This window comes from Triturus cristatus, chromosome 6, assembly GCF_964204655.1.
Source record: "Triturus cristatus chromosome 6, aTriCri1.1, whole genome shotgun sequence".
Classification (NCBI taxonomy): Eukaryota; Metazoa; Chordata; class Amphibia; order Caudata; family Salamandridae; genus Triturus; species Triturus cristatus.
The window spans coordinates 268,769,012-268,785,368 of record NC_140589.1 but is presented as its reverse complement, the minus strand read 5'-3'; the positions used below and the strand labels follow the sequence as shown (position 1 = coordinate 268,785,368).

Here is a 16,357-nt window from a genome sequence, read left to right as displayed (position 1 = left end):
CTGTTCTCACTAGCACTGGTGAATTTTGAAATCTGGGGAGAAAGGCTTGAAGGCTGAGAAATACAGCCTTGAGCTCCAATAAGTTGATGTGCTTCCTGAGAGTTCCAGTTGGCCTTGAATTTCCAGGTCTTGCAAGTGTGCACCCCATCCCTGCATAGATGCATCCATTGTCATTATGAAACTTGGGGGTTGAGACTCGAAAGGAAGTATTGTTGACAGATTCCTTCTTAGCCCCCACCATGACAAAGCTCTCTTTAATTGCTGATTGATGGCAATGAGGTCTTCGAATGAGCCGTGGGTCTGTATCCATTGTAGGTTGATCTGCTCCTGAAGTGGCCTCATGTGCAGCCAACAATTTGCAATTAGTGGTATGCAGAATGAAAGCATGCCCATGAAAGACTTGTACGTTCTTACTGAAACATACCTTTTTCTTTTGATTTGAGATGCCAATTTTAGGATTTTCTGAATGCGTTCCTCTGATGAGTATGCTTTTGCTTCTGTTGTGACTAGCACTACTCCCAGAAATTGCAGAGTTTGAGAAGGTACCAAAGAGGATTTTTCCACGTTGATTCTTAAACCTAGTGTTTTGAAGAGCCGACGACAGACCTTTAATGAGGTTTTTGCTGACTGATATGTGGGAGCTTTTATCAGCCAGTCGTCCAGGTAAGGATTAACTTGGTGTCCTTGCTGTCTCAACCAGGCTGCCAACGGCGCCATACATTTTGTGAATACTCTTGGTGCCGACCGTAGACTGAAAGGCAACACCTTGAATTGACAGTGGCACCCTGCCACCTCGAACCGTAGGAAACGTCAATGTTTGACGTGAATAGGGACGTGAAAGTATGCATCTAAGAGATCTAAAGATGTCCTAAAGTCTCCTCTGTTTAACATCAGGAGAATTTCTTGTAAAGACAGCATTCTGAAAGGCTGTTTCTTTATGTACTTGTTCAAACCCCTTAAGTCCATTACTTGCCTCCATTTTGTACTTTGTTTTTTCTTTATTAGGAAAAAAATGGGAGTAGAAACCTTTCCCTTGATGTTGTTAAGGGATTTCCTCTATTGCTCCCTTCAAAAGAAGTTTCATAATCTCCTTTTTTAGTATTGACAGATGTTGATGTTTTCTAGGAACAGGAGGCCGCAGCGGAGGTTTCTGAATAAATTCTAGTATGTGTCCCTGGTGAATAATGTCTAGCACCCATTTGTGCGAAGTTACCGATGACCACTTTTGATAATACTGAAACAGGTAATGGCATTGATGAGGTTTGCGATATAGCGCGGTGGGTGGCGCTCTGTAGGTGTCACTGTCATCTACTGTTGTCTTGAGTCTTTCCTCGTGTTGCAGGTCATCTTCTGGACACCTGTTGTTGATAGGGCACATTATGGGACCGGTATTGCTGCTGGTTTTGATATTGCCGAAAACCCTGCTGTTGAGTTGATAGGGTTGATATCTATACGATTGAAAAGACTGCCTTTGTTGGTATTGGCCTCTTCCACCTCTCCCTCAAAAGGATTGACTCCTTTGCTGTTGTAGTGTCCCAAGAAAGCGTGCCGTATCCGTGTCAGTTTTGATCCTTTGAAGCGCATCATATATATGTTTTCCAAATAGATTTTCGCCATCTAAGGGCACGTCTATGATTTTGTTCTGTACTTCCGGACGGAAGGATGTAGCTTTTAGCCAGCTTTGTCTGCGCGGAGTGATCGCCCCTGCCATCTGTTTCAAAGCCACTGAAGATATATTTATGGCTATATTTATGATCTCCGAGGCCGCTCTGGCTCCTTCTTGTAAAATCTGCAAAGCCTCGTACTTCTTGTCTGTAGGTAGATGGTCTAAAAAAGGTGCTATATCTGAGCACATTTGCCGGACATAACGGCCTAAAATGGCTTACGTATTTGAAGCCTTGATAGACGTGGCCACAATTACAGCAAAGCTCTTACCTGTACTATCCAGCTTTCTGCCCTCCTTATTAGGAGGAGTGGAACATGTGACATCAGGATTCCTTGATCACCTTTGGGCCGCCTGCATGACCACTGAATCAGGTCTTGGGTGTCCGATTAAGCATGCAGGCGACTATTCTGGAGCCTTATAATTTTTCTCCAATTTAGGGGCTGCTGCTGGAACCGAAGCCGGGCTCTTCATAATTTTTAGCCCCTCGTCCCATATGTAATTTACTATCGGAATGGCCCTGATTGATTTTCTAGTAGAGTCCTTAAAATCATAAAGGAAACAATCCGCCTCTTTCACGAGCAAAGGCAACTCAAACCTCTTTGAAGCTCTTTCTAAAAACTCTTGAAAACCTCCTATGTCCTCAGGAAGAGAGTTTGCTGGGGAAGGTGTATGAGAAGGGGAAGAAGGGACCACATATTCGTCCCATTCGTCGCCCACGGACCCTTCCTCATGAGTTAGTTCGCCCTCTTCTGGTTGGTCCTCTACATCACTTTCTATGTAGTCATCTCTGATGGCTATCACCCTTGGAGTAGTAGTCCAGTAGCAACCAGTGGTGGCTGTGGCGCATCGGAAGAAGCAGCACCCTGCTGTTTAGACAGAGTAGCTGGTGTTGGAGCATTAGCGTCTTATAATAGTCACCTAGCATGTGCCTTAAGTCTGCAACCAAAGATATTGGTACCGAAACGGTATCTCCTCCTGGCAGTGAAATAGAGTCTTCTTCGTCCTCAAAGTCATAGTTCTCCTAAAAAGATTGATATCGGTGTGACTATGGAGGGGGGCGATCCTGAAAGGAAAAATCTGCTTCCAAATAATCAGATTTTTCTTGTCTCTCTTCTTCGTCTGTATCCCGACATTTCACATAGAGTTGCGATGGACTATACGCTGGTCCAAACTGATCACCCTCCTCTGATTCTTGCAACTCTAATAAATGAGAAGGTGGATGCGGTGAAATCTTACTCCATGCTGCCAATTCAGATGATCTTCCAGAATCCCTTGTTGTCAAGAATTCCTGTCATACGAGGGGAGGAAAACGGTAACCAGCGAAAACGGACTACATCTCCCAGGATGCTTAGCGGTTGAGAGGTTATGTAAACAGGAGAGCTGTTACATAACTCAAGGGAAACACTCCCTTATGTAAACAGGAGAGCTGTTACATAACTCAAGGGAAACACGCCCTTATGTAAACAGGAGAGCTGTTACATAACTCAAGGGAAACACGCCCTTATGTAAACAGGAGAGCTGTTACATAACTCAAGGAAAACACGCCCTATAAAGGGAGGAACCGGGAGGTACAAGGCTGTCGGATATTGTGTTTACACCGACGTACCTGCTTCGTGAAGAGCAGTGTTCCGGAGTGGTGCTCCAGTAAGGCAAGAACGGAGGTAGGTCGAGTCGTTACTCCCTGGGCCGTGTCTTGCCCCATCGTCACCTGTGAAGGACCCGGAAGCTCTACCGGTCAACCATTGAGCTTCGCTTTTTGACTCGGCTGAGGCCAAGCGCAGTGGCGCTTTTGCTGGTTGGAGTCGTAACTCCCAGCCCGACCAGAGACACAGGGACTGCCAGCTGTAACGCACACCAGGAGGTGTTTGCCGCGTTACAGACTCGGAAGTCCACAGGATCGATCGAGCGGCTGCTCTCGGTTCAGTCTTCTTGCTTGTGATTGGGGTATCGGTGACGCATCACCAGGAGGTGACTCCGCGTCCCGGTGCAGTCTGAGGAAGAGGTTGAGCGGCTGCTCCCTTCAGGTAGAGACCCCGGCTGGGTGTTTCCCTGACTCCTCGATTCTCCCCAACACTCTTCGTGCCCCTCACAGCCTACCGATTGGCATTGTCGGCCATTTCATTTCTGCCCTCTGTTGGCATACGCCGGGATCGGCGTATATGCAGAGGACGGTTAGGACCATCCGTGCTGTGGGCTGGTAACGTACCTAGCCTGGAGGATTCCAGTGACTATAACTTTTGTTTGTTCTTTGTATTTTATTTGCCTTCATTAAAAGAACTAACCCTTCACAAGTGGTTGCGTCCTCATTGTCGTGTCTGTTAAACGATCCTGAGACGTTCAGGGCGTTACACTTGTCTTTCTTTTAATAGTTATAGTGATCGACGAGTGAGTTATCGTCGGTGATTTAAAATCCATCGTCGACGGAATTGTCGTCGTCGAGGTTACGACGAAGTCCACTTCGTCGACGACGATGTCTTCGTCGAAGATGAAGTTGTCGTCGACGGAGTCTTTTTCTCCACAGTTGACTTTAGTAGAGTATGAGGCACTGAGGAATATGAAGACGACTTCCTATGAGATATGCTCATAGAGGGCACAGAGGCTGGTAAAACGTCCTTTGTCTTTAAGGAGACTTTAGGCTTTTTAGACTCAGATTTTGAGGCAGCAGGCTCCATTTTTCTGATCTGTATTTTTTCTTCTGTAGCCATATAAGTAAATATGCTTCTCTGTCTTTTCAAATTTTTGCAGAGAAGGTTCTGCAATGTTTACACTCCTTAGGTACATGCTTGGCGTGCAAGCAGTACACGCATTCCTTGTGGGGATTCTCTGAAAACAGCCTAGCTTTCCCACAGGATTTGCAGGATCTAAACAGCCTTTTCTTAGATGCCTCAGACATTATCCCAATATGAAGAGACAAAGATAGTACCTCAGCAGAGTCCTGAACTGGAAACAAACAGGGTCAAAAGTTCAACAGTTGAGAGAGAAAACTGAGCAGAGCTCAGGGAGACTCCTTCTCACACAACGTGCAGTAGAAATCTGAGGTATGGTGGCTCTGCAGGGGATTGTGGTCTCCAGGGCTGGCATTTGATTGGCTGATAATTGGACCTCATAAAGAGGAGGATCGGTTGACAAATGTGAGTCCCATTTTCATGGGTTGGCAGTAATATTTTCTTCTAATACTGCTATATTTTATATTACCGTGAGACTCCCACCATGACGACAGGGAAGGTTCAAGCATGCAAATCCATGAAAGATTCAATGCTGGAGAAGCAAACAATGTCATCAAATGGGTCACTAAGGCAAGGACAGCGAGACAGTGGGGCCTACACTGAAACTAGGATGCTGACACAGTGGCACCAAGAATGGCTCAGGGACGATTACAATGAACCTCCAACACTGTCACTAGCACACTGCCAAAGGAAAACCAACGATGACATGGAGACATTGATGTGGCCACCGTGACAAATAGGCATAGGAGCACTAGCAAATGGGCACAGTCAGTAAGCTAATGAGACAGGCAAATCAACACCGACACTAGGGCACTGGAACAGGGGCACCGAAAGAGGACCATCATAACTAACACAGAAACAGTGACTTTGGGACATGGGACACAAACACTAATGCTGGGACACCGACAAAGGACAGTCATGCTGGGACACAAACACAGGGATGCCAGGGCACAAGGATATTGACACAAAACAGTGAGACATAATATTAGACTGTGACATGATATACTGACACAGGGACACTGACTGGAAAACACATCATTAGTGTACCTGTAAATGCTGACAGAGGTTACTGATGCAAGGACACTGACATTGGGTCACGGACACTAGAACACTGACCAGTGGCATCAACAATGGCATGGGGATGTTGGCAATGTGGCACTGGAAGTCGTTCATTGACATGAGTCACAAATATTGACATGGGACACATTAGGACATTAACACCTGCACCTCAGTGATGCTGACACAAGGACATGTGGCAGTACTACTGGGCAAAAGATAATGGAACACCAACATGGCAATATTGACTTGGGGACGGTTAGACTTTGCTTTTTCAGTGGGTTTACCCACATTCTTTTTTCTTTTTGGCCTCCTTTTTTTTACCTTGTTTTTGTTGGTGTTAAGACGCCGTACGCTTTACCACTGCTATTCAATGTAAAAGTGCATATGCTCTCCATGTAAATTGTGTTTATGAATTGGTGTTTCCATGATTGGGTTATTTGATTTACTACTAAGTCCCTAGTACAGTGCACTGTGTGTGCCCAGGGCCTGTGAATCAAATGCTGTTAGTGGGCCTGCAGCACTGATTGTGCCACCCACACAGGCAGCCTTTCAAAGGTGTCTCAGACCAGCTACTGCAGTGTCTGCGAGCAGTATTTACTGCAATTTTGACCTGGCAAGTGAACCCACTTTCCAGGCACAAACCTTCCCTTTTCTTACATGTAAGGCACCACTCAGGTAGGTCCAAGATACGCCCATGGGCAGGATGCAATGTATGTGAAAGGTAGGACATGTACCGGTGTGTTTTACATGTCCTGATAATGAAAGGCTGTATTTCGTGTGTTACTGTTGCCGGGCTATCTGTCCCACATGCTGACATGGAGTTTCTTTGTAACATCTTACATGCATAACTTTACATTGGGACAAGATAGAGAAATGGAGTTTAGGATTCCTGAACTCAGGAATTAAAAATACATCTTTTAGTAAAGATGATTTTGATAGTGTATTTGAAAATGCCACTTTTAGAAAATTGGCATTTTCTTGTTTAACCATCTATGTGCCTCTGCCTGTCGTGTATTCGTGGTCATGGTTTTAGACTGACAGGGGCTGCGTTGTGCATTCACACTAGACATACGCATGGGGGGTTGAGGTGTGTCCTGCCTTTCCTGGGTGACTCGTAGCCAGGCTGGATAGACCTGGCTGCATTTAGAATAGTGGGAGGAGTTGTAGCTTGCACCTGCATGGACTGTGTCTGTCTTCCACAATGCTGTATCCACCTTCTGGAGTTAGCATGGCCTGAGCCAGGAAGAACGGAATTATGTATGCTAGTGGAACTTTGTTTGTGCCAACTTCAAAGGGAAATGTGGTATAAATATTGGGGCCCTGACCCCAGTACTTTAGATTACTGCTGGGCTAAGGAACCTGTCAGGAAAAAGGGCTGGAAGATCTGTGGGAAGAGACTACCACTTTGCTGTTTGCTTTGCTGGGTTGGCCTGCAGTTGCTCCTTCTGTTGTGGGCAGGGAAAAGACTGGACTGTTCTTTCTTCAGTCTAAGTATCTCCAAGGGCTTGGTGTAGAGCTTGCCTCCTGTTGGAAGTCTCAGGGAAATCAAAGACTTCAACTTCTTCTGGGTACCGGGCTTGTGGAACTGGATCTTTCAGCTGCCAAAGAGGAAAAAACTAACCCGATGCCACCAATGATGCCGCTGCCAGCTCCGTGACCTGAAGGCACCACAGAGGGCACTGCTGCACTTTGTACCGCAACCCTGGTCTCACCAATGATGCCGCCACCAAACCGTTGCTTGCACTGTGACCTGTGGGCACCGCATTCCTCATTGCCACGCTTCACACAGTGGCCTTGGTATCCCTGACGATGACGTGACTCCGCCCCGGAAGCCACTGCCTCCACCATGACCTGTGGACACCACTCATGGAGAACACGGAGCACCGTTCCGCTTCGCACCTCAGGCCTGGACTCACCGACCACGACGCTCCAAACTGTCATTAATGCCGCCGCTTGCACCATGGTTTGGGGGCACAGCTTGTAAGTTACACGACGCACCGCCCAGTCCCACACTGCAGCCTTGGCCCACCGACACCAGCACAATCGACTCCAGTTCGTCAACCAACACCACTGTCTGCACCGCGACCTGTGTGCCCCATATTGCTCCGAGCACCGCTCCGCTTTACACCGCAGCCCGACGCCTGCTGACGCCAGCACTCCTGACTTCAAACTCAAGGAGTTCAATCTGCAACGCTTGTGACTTCAAAGGCCCGATGACTCCTGCAGCGAATTTCGGAACTGATGTCTGCCAATGCCGCTCCTCCAGAGCTCACCGCAAGGTCTGATGGCCTGCATCTCCAAAGGTACTGTTTTATGGGTCTCTGAGACACCATAGCTGGCCCGCGACAACGCGACCGGCCGAGATTGTTGGATTTGTTTGTTCACGACGCCGTGATAGCCCCAGAGGGAGCTATCAACTTCAAGGAACTGCATATAAAGTCTTTTTTGCTTTATTGGTATTGTGGATTAGTATATGTTGGATTTTTATTGTTTTGGTCTTGTTTTACACAGAGAAATATTGGATATTTTTCTAAAACTGGTGTGGTGAACTTTTGTAGTGTTTTCCCTGTATTACTGTTTGTTATATGCAAATGCTTTACACACTGCCTCTGAAATAAGCCTGACTGCTCGTGCCAAGCTACCAAGGGCGTCAGCAGGGGTTATTTTAGACGCGTAATCCCCTTATCCTGACTAGAGTGGTGGATTCTGCCTGGCTTAGGTTCATACCCTAGCCAACCAGAAAACCCATTTCTAACAAAGACACTTGCACAAACATTGATGCTGGTCCAATGCCAAGGGGGAGTAACATCGGGAGATTGTCTTAAGGACTTTAGAATATAAACACTTAGATATTTATGCTTGAACATTACATCAATTTACACTGAGACACTGACATGGACATTGGGCACTGCAACACTACCAAGTTGTTACTTCCCAGAAACCCTGTTTGGGTACAGTCAGACACAAGGAAAAGTGGACACTGAGACAGAGTCACTGAAACTAACATGGTATATTGAATTGATATACTGACATGGTCACAAGAACAATGACACAGAAAAACTAAAAGGGGACACTGGTGCCAGGGCACTGCCAATGGGACATTGGTAGATGGGGAAATAGATACACTGATATTGGAGCACTCATGATGGGAGAAAATAAAGGGACACATACACATATGCAGTGACAGTGTCATAGGAACAACAATCCAGTAACACTAATAGGTCCACAAACACTAATGCTGAGGCACTTAGACAAGGGTGTCAGCATTGAAACACTGAGCCAGAGACACAACATGCAAAGAGGGCATGAACAACAAGCATGGAAGTACTGACACTTGGTCATTGGTGTTCGAGCACTAATGCAAGGAAACTGTTGCATGGACCGAGACATTGGAATACCAGCACAAGCACACTGCCAGGGATACATTGACAAAGAGACAAAGATATCAATACTGACAATGGAACACTTGCACAGCAATAGGGCAGTCCATCACTGCCGCTGAGAGACAGCCACAGATGTTGAGGGGCACTGGCACTGGAAATGTGACACTTGGAAAATGGCACAGACATTGATGGGGCTATTACCATTGGGAAACTGACGCAGGGACACAAAGGCAGTTAAAAGGACACATGTGGACATCAGGGGACCAACACTGGTGAGGGGATATTGGAATTGGAACCCTAATATCAAGATACTAAAAGACAAACACACTAAAATCATTATATTTACACAGTAGTTCTCACAGTTGGGAAATAGAGCTACGCATACACAGACACACAGATATAGGCACTAAATATTACACAAGATCACTGACGCTGAAGCACTAATGCATGGATACAAATGTAGGGAAACACACAAGAGACCACAAACACTCGGACTATATACTTTGGAATAGGCACGTCTATGGTCCCATGTAAACAACATTCTGTAACAGCACCAAGAAGGCATAGTGTTAGTAGTGCTGAACCATCAGCAATACTTCTGAATGTTCTTTTTTTAGATAATATGGGAGCCTGTTAGCAATGTACCCTCAGTCCTGCTTAAAATAACCCAAACCTCTGCCTGATGCAGTCAGTGTTGACAGAATACAAATTTGGTTTCTAGAAACAGTGAAGGAACATGCTTTCTACTGTCACAGTTCTGTGTGGCTTCAATGAGGACAGACCTGCTGCATGGGGAGGTGGCTGAATATTAAGGCTGTCAAGTCTTGATTCCACTGCATGCCTCTTTCTTCCATCAGTCTACACTGTATAGCCCTTTTTCTTACTCTTGCAAGATCTTTTTCGTCCGTGTGTGTTGTCTTTGTCATCATTTTCCGATATTTCGATTCCTCCTTCTTTCTTTTTTTTCTGCCCGTCTTGCTTTTGACTGGGGTCAAAATTTAATGATGAAAATTAAGTCTGGGTCTCAAAAGATAAGTTCTAGTGTTCGCTACCTGAAACCATCTACACAAATTAAGTACTGGGCACAAGGCTCTGAATTAAGTAGTAGAAGGGGGCCTATCACCACACTCGCTCCCTCAATTATGCCCATGCTCCCCCAACATCCTATACTTACCTTTTATATCTCGCCTACTGACTGTTCCATTGGGGTCTCCCTTTCGGACGATAATTTAGAGCTCCCTTAAAAATCCAATCAATGATTGTCAATTGCTGTTTAGAAAATGTACCTAGAAACGTTGGATTTGCTTTACTTTTCCCCAAAGGCGTCTAGAGGGAGGGTACAGAGACCCATGCATAACTGCATTTACGCACTATTTAGTTTTCTTCAATTTTACTAGATATAAGCGCGTGGAAAAAAACCTTTAAAACAATTTTAATTAACACTTCCCAGTGTTCTTGCTCAATGTGCTTACAGGGGTACTATTTCCTATTTGTTATGACTAATAGTGGTAACTGTCGGATAATGGTAACACTTTAGAAAAACTGCAAAATATGCTGCATTCTTTAAAATTTCAAAAACAACAGTTGATGGACAGAATGCAGAACAATGTCATACATTCACCCCAGTACAGAGATCTGGGCCTAAATCCATCGTTTTTTTTGCTCATCATGCCATTCCAGTTTGAACCCAGTCATATGCAAATCAGTCTTGACCCTGTGCCTCATGGGAACAGTCCAGCCCGAACTGCCAAGCCAGGTCCTCCCTTGACTGAAACCAAGCATCCTAGGACCGGTTTCGGGGTTTCACCCCTCTTCAGCCAGGATAGCTTGATTCCAGTGGCATGGAGAGCACGGGACTCACGTCTGAGCATACCCGTCCCATTCGGGGTGACAAATACAAAAACAACAGTTGATGGACAGAATGCAGAACAATGTCATACATTCACCCCAGTACAGAGATCTGGGCCTAAATCCATCGTTTTTTTGCTCACCATGCCATTCCAGTTTGAACCCAGTCATATGCAAATCAATCTTGACCCTGTGCCTCATGGGAACAGTCCAGCCCGAACTGCCAAGCCAGGTCCTCCCTGGACTGGAACCAAGCATCCTAGGACCGGTTTCGGGGTTTCACCCCTCTTCAGCCAGGATAGCTTGATTCCAGTGGCATGGAGAGCACAGGACTTGCGTCTGAGCATACCTGTCCCACTCGGGGTGACAAATGCAAAAACAACAGTAGATGGACAGAATGCAGAACAATGACATGCATTCACCCCAGTACAGAGATCTGGGCCTAAATCCATCGGGCCCGATTCACAGAACTAACTTAAGACAAAATCCTAAACTTACTACCATTTTGGTATTCACAGAAGGCACTTACTCATTTTGGTATTCACAGAAGGCACTTACTCATTTTGGTATTCACAGAAGGCACTTACTCATTTCGGTATTCACAGAAGTTAGGACTCCTAACTTTAGGACTCCTAAATGCCTTCTGTGAATACCGAAAGTCTTAAAAGTAGGATTTTTCTCAGTTTAGGAGTAGAAAAGTTAGGACTCCAAACTTTAGGACTCCTAAATGCCTTCTGTGAATACCAAAAGCCTTAAAATAAGGATTTTTCTCAATTTAGTAGTAGTAAAGTTAGGACTCCTAACTTTAGGACTCCTAAATGCCTTCTGTGAATACCTAAAGTCGTAAAGTTAGGATTTTTCCCAGTTTAGGAGTAGTAAAGTTAGGAGTCCTAACTTTACCACTCCTAAACTGAGAAAAATCCTAATTTTAAGACTTTCGGTATTCACAGAAGGCATTTAGGAGTCCTAAAGTTAAGAGTCCTAACTTTACTACTACTAAATTGTGAAAAAAATCCTAATTTTAAGACTTTCGGTATTCACAGAAGGCATTTAGGAGTCCTAAAGTTAGGAGTCCTAACTTCTGTGAATACCGAAATGAGTAAGTGCCTTCTGTGAATACCAAAATGAGTAAGTGCCTTCTGTGAATACCAAAATGGTAGTAAGTTTAGGATTTTGTCTTAAGTTAGTTCTGTGAATCGGGCCCATCGTTTTTTTGCTTACCATGCCATTCCAGTTTGAACCCAGTCATATGCAAATCTGTCTTGACCATGTGCCTCATGGGAACAGTCCAGCCCGAACTGCCAAGCCAGGTCCTCCCTGGACTGGAACCAAGCATCCTAGGACCGGTTTCGGGGTTTCACCCCTCTTCAGCCAGGATAGCTTGATTCCAGTGGCATGGAGAGCACGGGACTCACGTCTGAGCATACTCGTCCCACTCGGGGTGACAAATGCAACAAGCATTTGCAATGCAATAGGTCTCGCATTTGCTAGAGTTTAAGCTATTGGCATTGTAAATGACAATTATTTTTATCTGTTTTGATAATTAACACATAAATAAAAGGCATTGTTCCAAAATCTCAAACCCTTGTATATGTGATACCTATTTCATTTCAAATAAGCGGCCACCATTGTCCCAGGCTGCTTGGAAAGTGAAAGCACGTATGGCACGCTGAATGTTTCAGGAAAGCAAGTAGTGCCTACAGTAGGAGATACCAATTAAAAAAATAGTGCTTACATGCTAAAAAAGACATACTGTGTAACAACAGAGGTAAAAGGGCCAGTCCTCAAGGGAGGTTACAAATTAAGACAAGGCGGTACCATGGAGGGACTAACAAGCCTATTAAAGAGTCAAAAACTAGCAGTTACAAAAGACATTAATACAAGCCAATGACAAGGATCGGCAGAGAGTGGGCGGGGCTTCAAGTCCATACTTTAATACAGCATGCCTCGCAGAGCAGCGAATGCGCTGCCCAGGCTCGAGCTAAAAATGAAAGCAGAGATTGGTCTACTAGCCGTGGGAAACAAATGGACTGCTTTTTAGTGTAAGGAGCACATGTGTGAGAGCAAAATACTTTCACTCAGTGAAGATAGCCAAAAGCTTTTAGTCAGTTGATCCGTTGCCCTAGTGGTAGGCAGGGTTGTCGGAGGGTAGAAGCAAAATGTGAATGACACTTGACCAGATCAAATGTAGGAAGAGGGCAGACAAAAAGTCCATGTATGTGAGTATATTTTATTATAATTTTTGAGGAAAACGAGGCTAGAGAAACAGCTTAGATTTCTCTAGCCTACTTCTAAAAATGGCACTATCACATGGGTACCAGTGGTAGGCAACTTGCAATTAAAAATAACGTTGTGTAAAAAAAAAACATACGGATTGCTTGCGAAGCCTAGGCAAGTCGGCATACCCCGATTATTCGGGTCAAGCTAAATAACTACCTGAAGCCACAAAAGTGACCACACTAAGCTTTCCCCACTACTACTTAATAAATTACGTTATTACTTTACATACTCTCGTTTTGTCCAGCAGAAGCTAGCTTTTCAGCCCACTCGAACGTGTTAGCAACATTTTACCTAGGCTTTTCCCTTTTAAGCATTTTTGGTTTACTTTAGATCTGTTGTCAAATGTTTTTTTTTTTCTTGTTGGTTTGTTTTTTTACCTCCGTGCGAATGTGTCACACGTTCATACATGCACTTTTCACACTGGCGCCGAAGAACTAAATAGGTTCTGAATGTTAATCAAGCATGTAAACTTGGTATTCCGCAACAAAAAGGAAAGAAGTTACACCAATATATCTTTTGAATCTCTTTCAAGGGATTCATCACGATTAAATATGTTTTATAGTCCAAATATACATTTACATTTTGAGATTCGTATATGCCTTTCACTATTAAATGGCACGCACTTTTCAAACCTCAACGACTTCAAACTTTCCCATTCTGCACATCGCAATGTGACAAAATATCCGATAGGCATTCAAAGCTAATTCTGTAGATGGACGTTTAAGTGTCCCTCTTGTGGCTCTGCCGCCAGCACCAGCGAAATGTGTAACAAGCAGCCGTGCGGCCGCGAAAGTGATCGCGATCAAACATCAAAGCGGCCGCACAGCCGCCAAAGTGAAAGTAATTGCGGTCAAGCACGGCGTGCGCGCCCGCGCACATGTACTGTAGCCCTAGGCTGGCCTGGTAGCACTCTCCAAAAGTCTTGCCAGACCACTGCATGCGCTGGGTCAGGCGAGACCTAAAAACAACAGTAGATGGACAGAATGCAGAACAATGTCATACATTCACCCCAGAACAGAGATCTGGACCTTAATCCATCGTTTTTTGGCTCACCATGCCATTCCAGTTTGAACCCAGTCATATGCAAATCAGTCTTGACCCTGTGCCTCATGGGAACAGTTCAGCCCGAACTGCCAAAGCCAGGTCCTCCCTGGACTGGAACCAAGCATCCTAGGACCGGTTTCGGGGTTTCACCCCTCTTCAGCCAGGATAGCTTGATTCCAGTGGCATGGAGAGCACGGGACTCACGTCTGAGCATACCCGTCCCACTCGGGGTGACAATTGCAAAAACAACATATTTTGCCTTTAATTACAAAACATTTCTGGGGGAACCAAACCAATGTCAAATATTGAGAACCAAAGCCCTCCTGTAGTTATTCCTTGGGGCCATGCCTCCTAAACATCTACTCCTGGCTACAGGCCTGTAAAACACTACCCTACTCTGACGAATTCGGATACTCTAGCAAACATTTTTGTGAAGAAGTTTCATGATCCATTCCCTAGTATGAAGGTGACAGGGTGATGAAACAATGCAAACTGGGAATCACATTTGTGTCCCTGTCCTATATGACTTGGGGAATGAATATAGCATGTGCTTCTGGATCACATATTCTGTTTAATAATAGCCTCAGTCTGCCTTTAAAGTCCTTGGTGCATTGCTGGCAATGAAGTGCAGCACGACATATTAGACTGAAGCACATTGGCATAATGTGGTACAACCTATGCAAACAATAATATGTGAAATACCAAAGATATATTCATGAACTTGAGGTTCATTAAACAATAAGAGTGACTTTGGGAGCTTTGCATGACTATCCAATCTGTATGTAGTAGTTCTGAAAGGAATGACATTGTATTTGACTATTAATGCAGTGAGATTTTCATGTGACTGTACCTTCCAATACTTGAATTTCAGGAATGTGATAGTAACTATATTATCGGAGATCTTAAGTAATGCAAGACAGCGTTCGTATAAACAATAAAAAACTGATTTGCAAATGTACATGAGAAATGTTAGATGAAATCATGATCCAACACCTGCTTAATGGCCGCCTCGTACCTGGTTCAGATGTACACAAGCATCAACTGCAGCTTTTGGTTGACTGCATTTCAGAAAGGCAGTTACGGCCTGCTCACACATTCCCACTGTCATAAACATGCGTGCTATATCCTGTAAAAATAACACAATTGGTAGTTTCTCCCATAATTTCAAATGAAATAACATTTTCATATTCATATTTACTTGCAGCTTACATTTCACAAGAGGAACAAAATAAAATTGAAAAATAGACCACGAGTATTTAAATACAGGAGTTCAAATGGTCAAACGGAACAAGCTTAAAGCAGTACATGCAACAGAGAATGGACATTTGAATTTAGTATACCTAACATACTAGTACACCAATTCAATAACAATTTAAATGTCAGAAATTTACAGATTGTATGTTTTTTCCTATGTTCTGCATATATTTCCGGATTTTTGGGGTTTCACTAAAATTCTCAAGAGTACTTGAGTAAGTCAATTACACATACAATTTCCACGCATCTTCTTCTTCCACACCTAAGGCCTGACGTATTAAAGAATTTGTGAGTGCAAACCCTGAGATTTGCAAAATCACTGGTTTTGAGACAGCAAAATATGTATTTGTTATGTACAAAACCAATTTTACGAGTCAGAAAAGTTATGCGACCCATATTGAATTGCAATTTGAAAGAGGAGTGAAAGGGGGGGTTCCTCCCAAATTGTGAATTGGTAACCTACGTGTCAGTGGTAGGCAACCTCACTTCTGGTTGCAAACTATTGACTAGTTACTTCTTCCCTTTTGGAAATCTGGTTGGCAGTTACCGAGGGAGTCGGTAGTCGTTCTGCTGACTGCTTCCTTTGAAATGTTCCCAAATTGGAAGCATTTTTTTGGGGGGGATAAAGCAGTGGCGATTCCCTTAAGTAACACAATGTTTCCTGTTTGTAAATGCAAACACAAGGATTATGATCTGCTGTCCCTTGCAGCTCACCATTCTTGTGTTTGCAGTCATATGTCAGTTTACAGAATCAGATTCCATTCACAAAAAATTAGTGTGCAATTTGCAGCTACTTTTTGCGAATGGAAACTAAGGGCCACATGGACTATGATTTCCGTTTTGTGATTTCCTAATAGTGTATTTTTGCAATTCGCTATTAGGAAATTCCAAACACCTATGCACTAATGTATCTTTGACACATTTAGCGATTCCTAATGAAGTCGCAATTGACCTACCTCATTATTATTCATAAGGTAGGTCGCAATTTGTGACCCACCGTGTCTGTGTTTACTTTAAAATAAAGCAACTTTCTTTTTCTTTTTTTAATGCATCCCATTTTCCTTGAAGGAAAACTGGATGTTTTTCTAAAAGAAAAA

At 44.1% G+C, this 16,357-nt stretch overlaps 1 protein-coding gene across 1 annotated transcript in view; it reads right to left on the bottom strand.

The window, feature by feature from the left end:
• WDR35 (WD repeat domain 35) overlaps positions 1-16,357 on the bottom strand; it is a 515,604-nt gene that overhangs the window by 130,320 nt on the left and 368,927 nt on the right. The window contains exon 23 of the mRNA XM_085610631.1: positions 15,022-15,132. Within this exon, the coding sequence (XP_085466757.1) occupies positions 15,022-15,132 (111 nt within the window). The remainder of the gene's footprint in view (positions 1-15,021; positions 15,133-16,357) is intronic.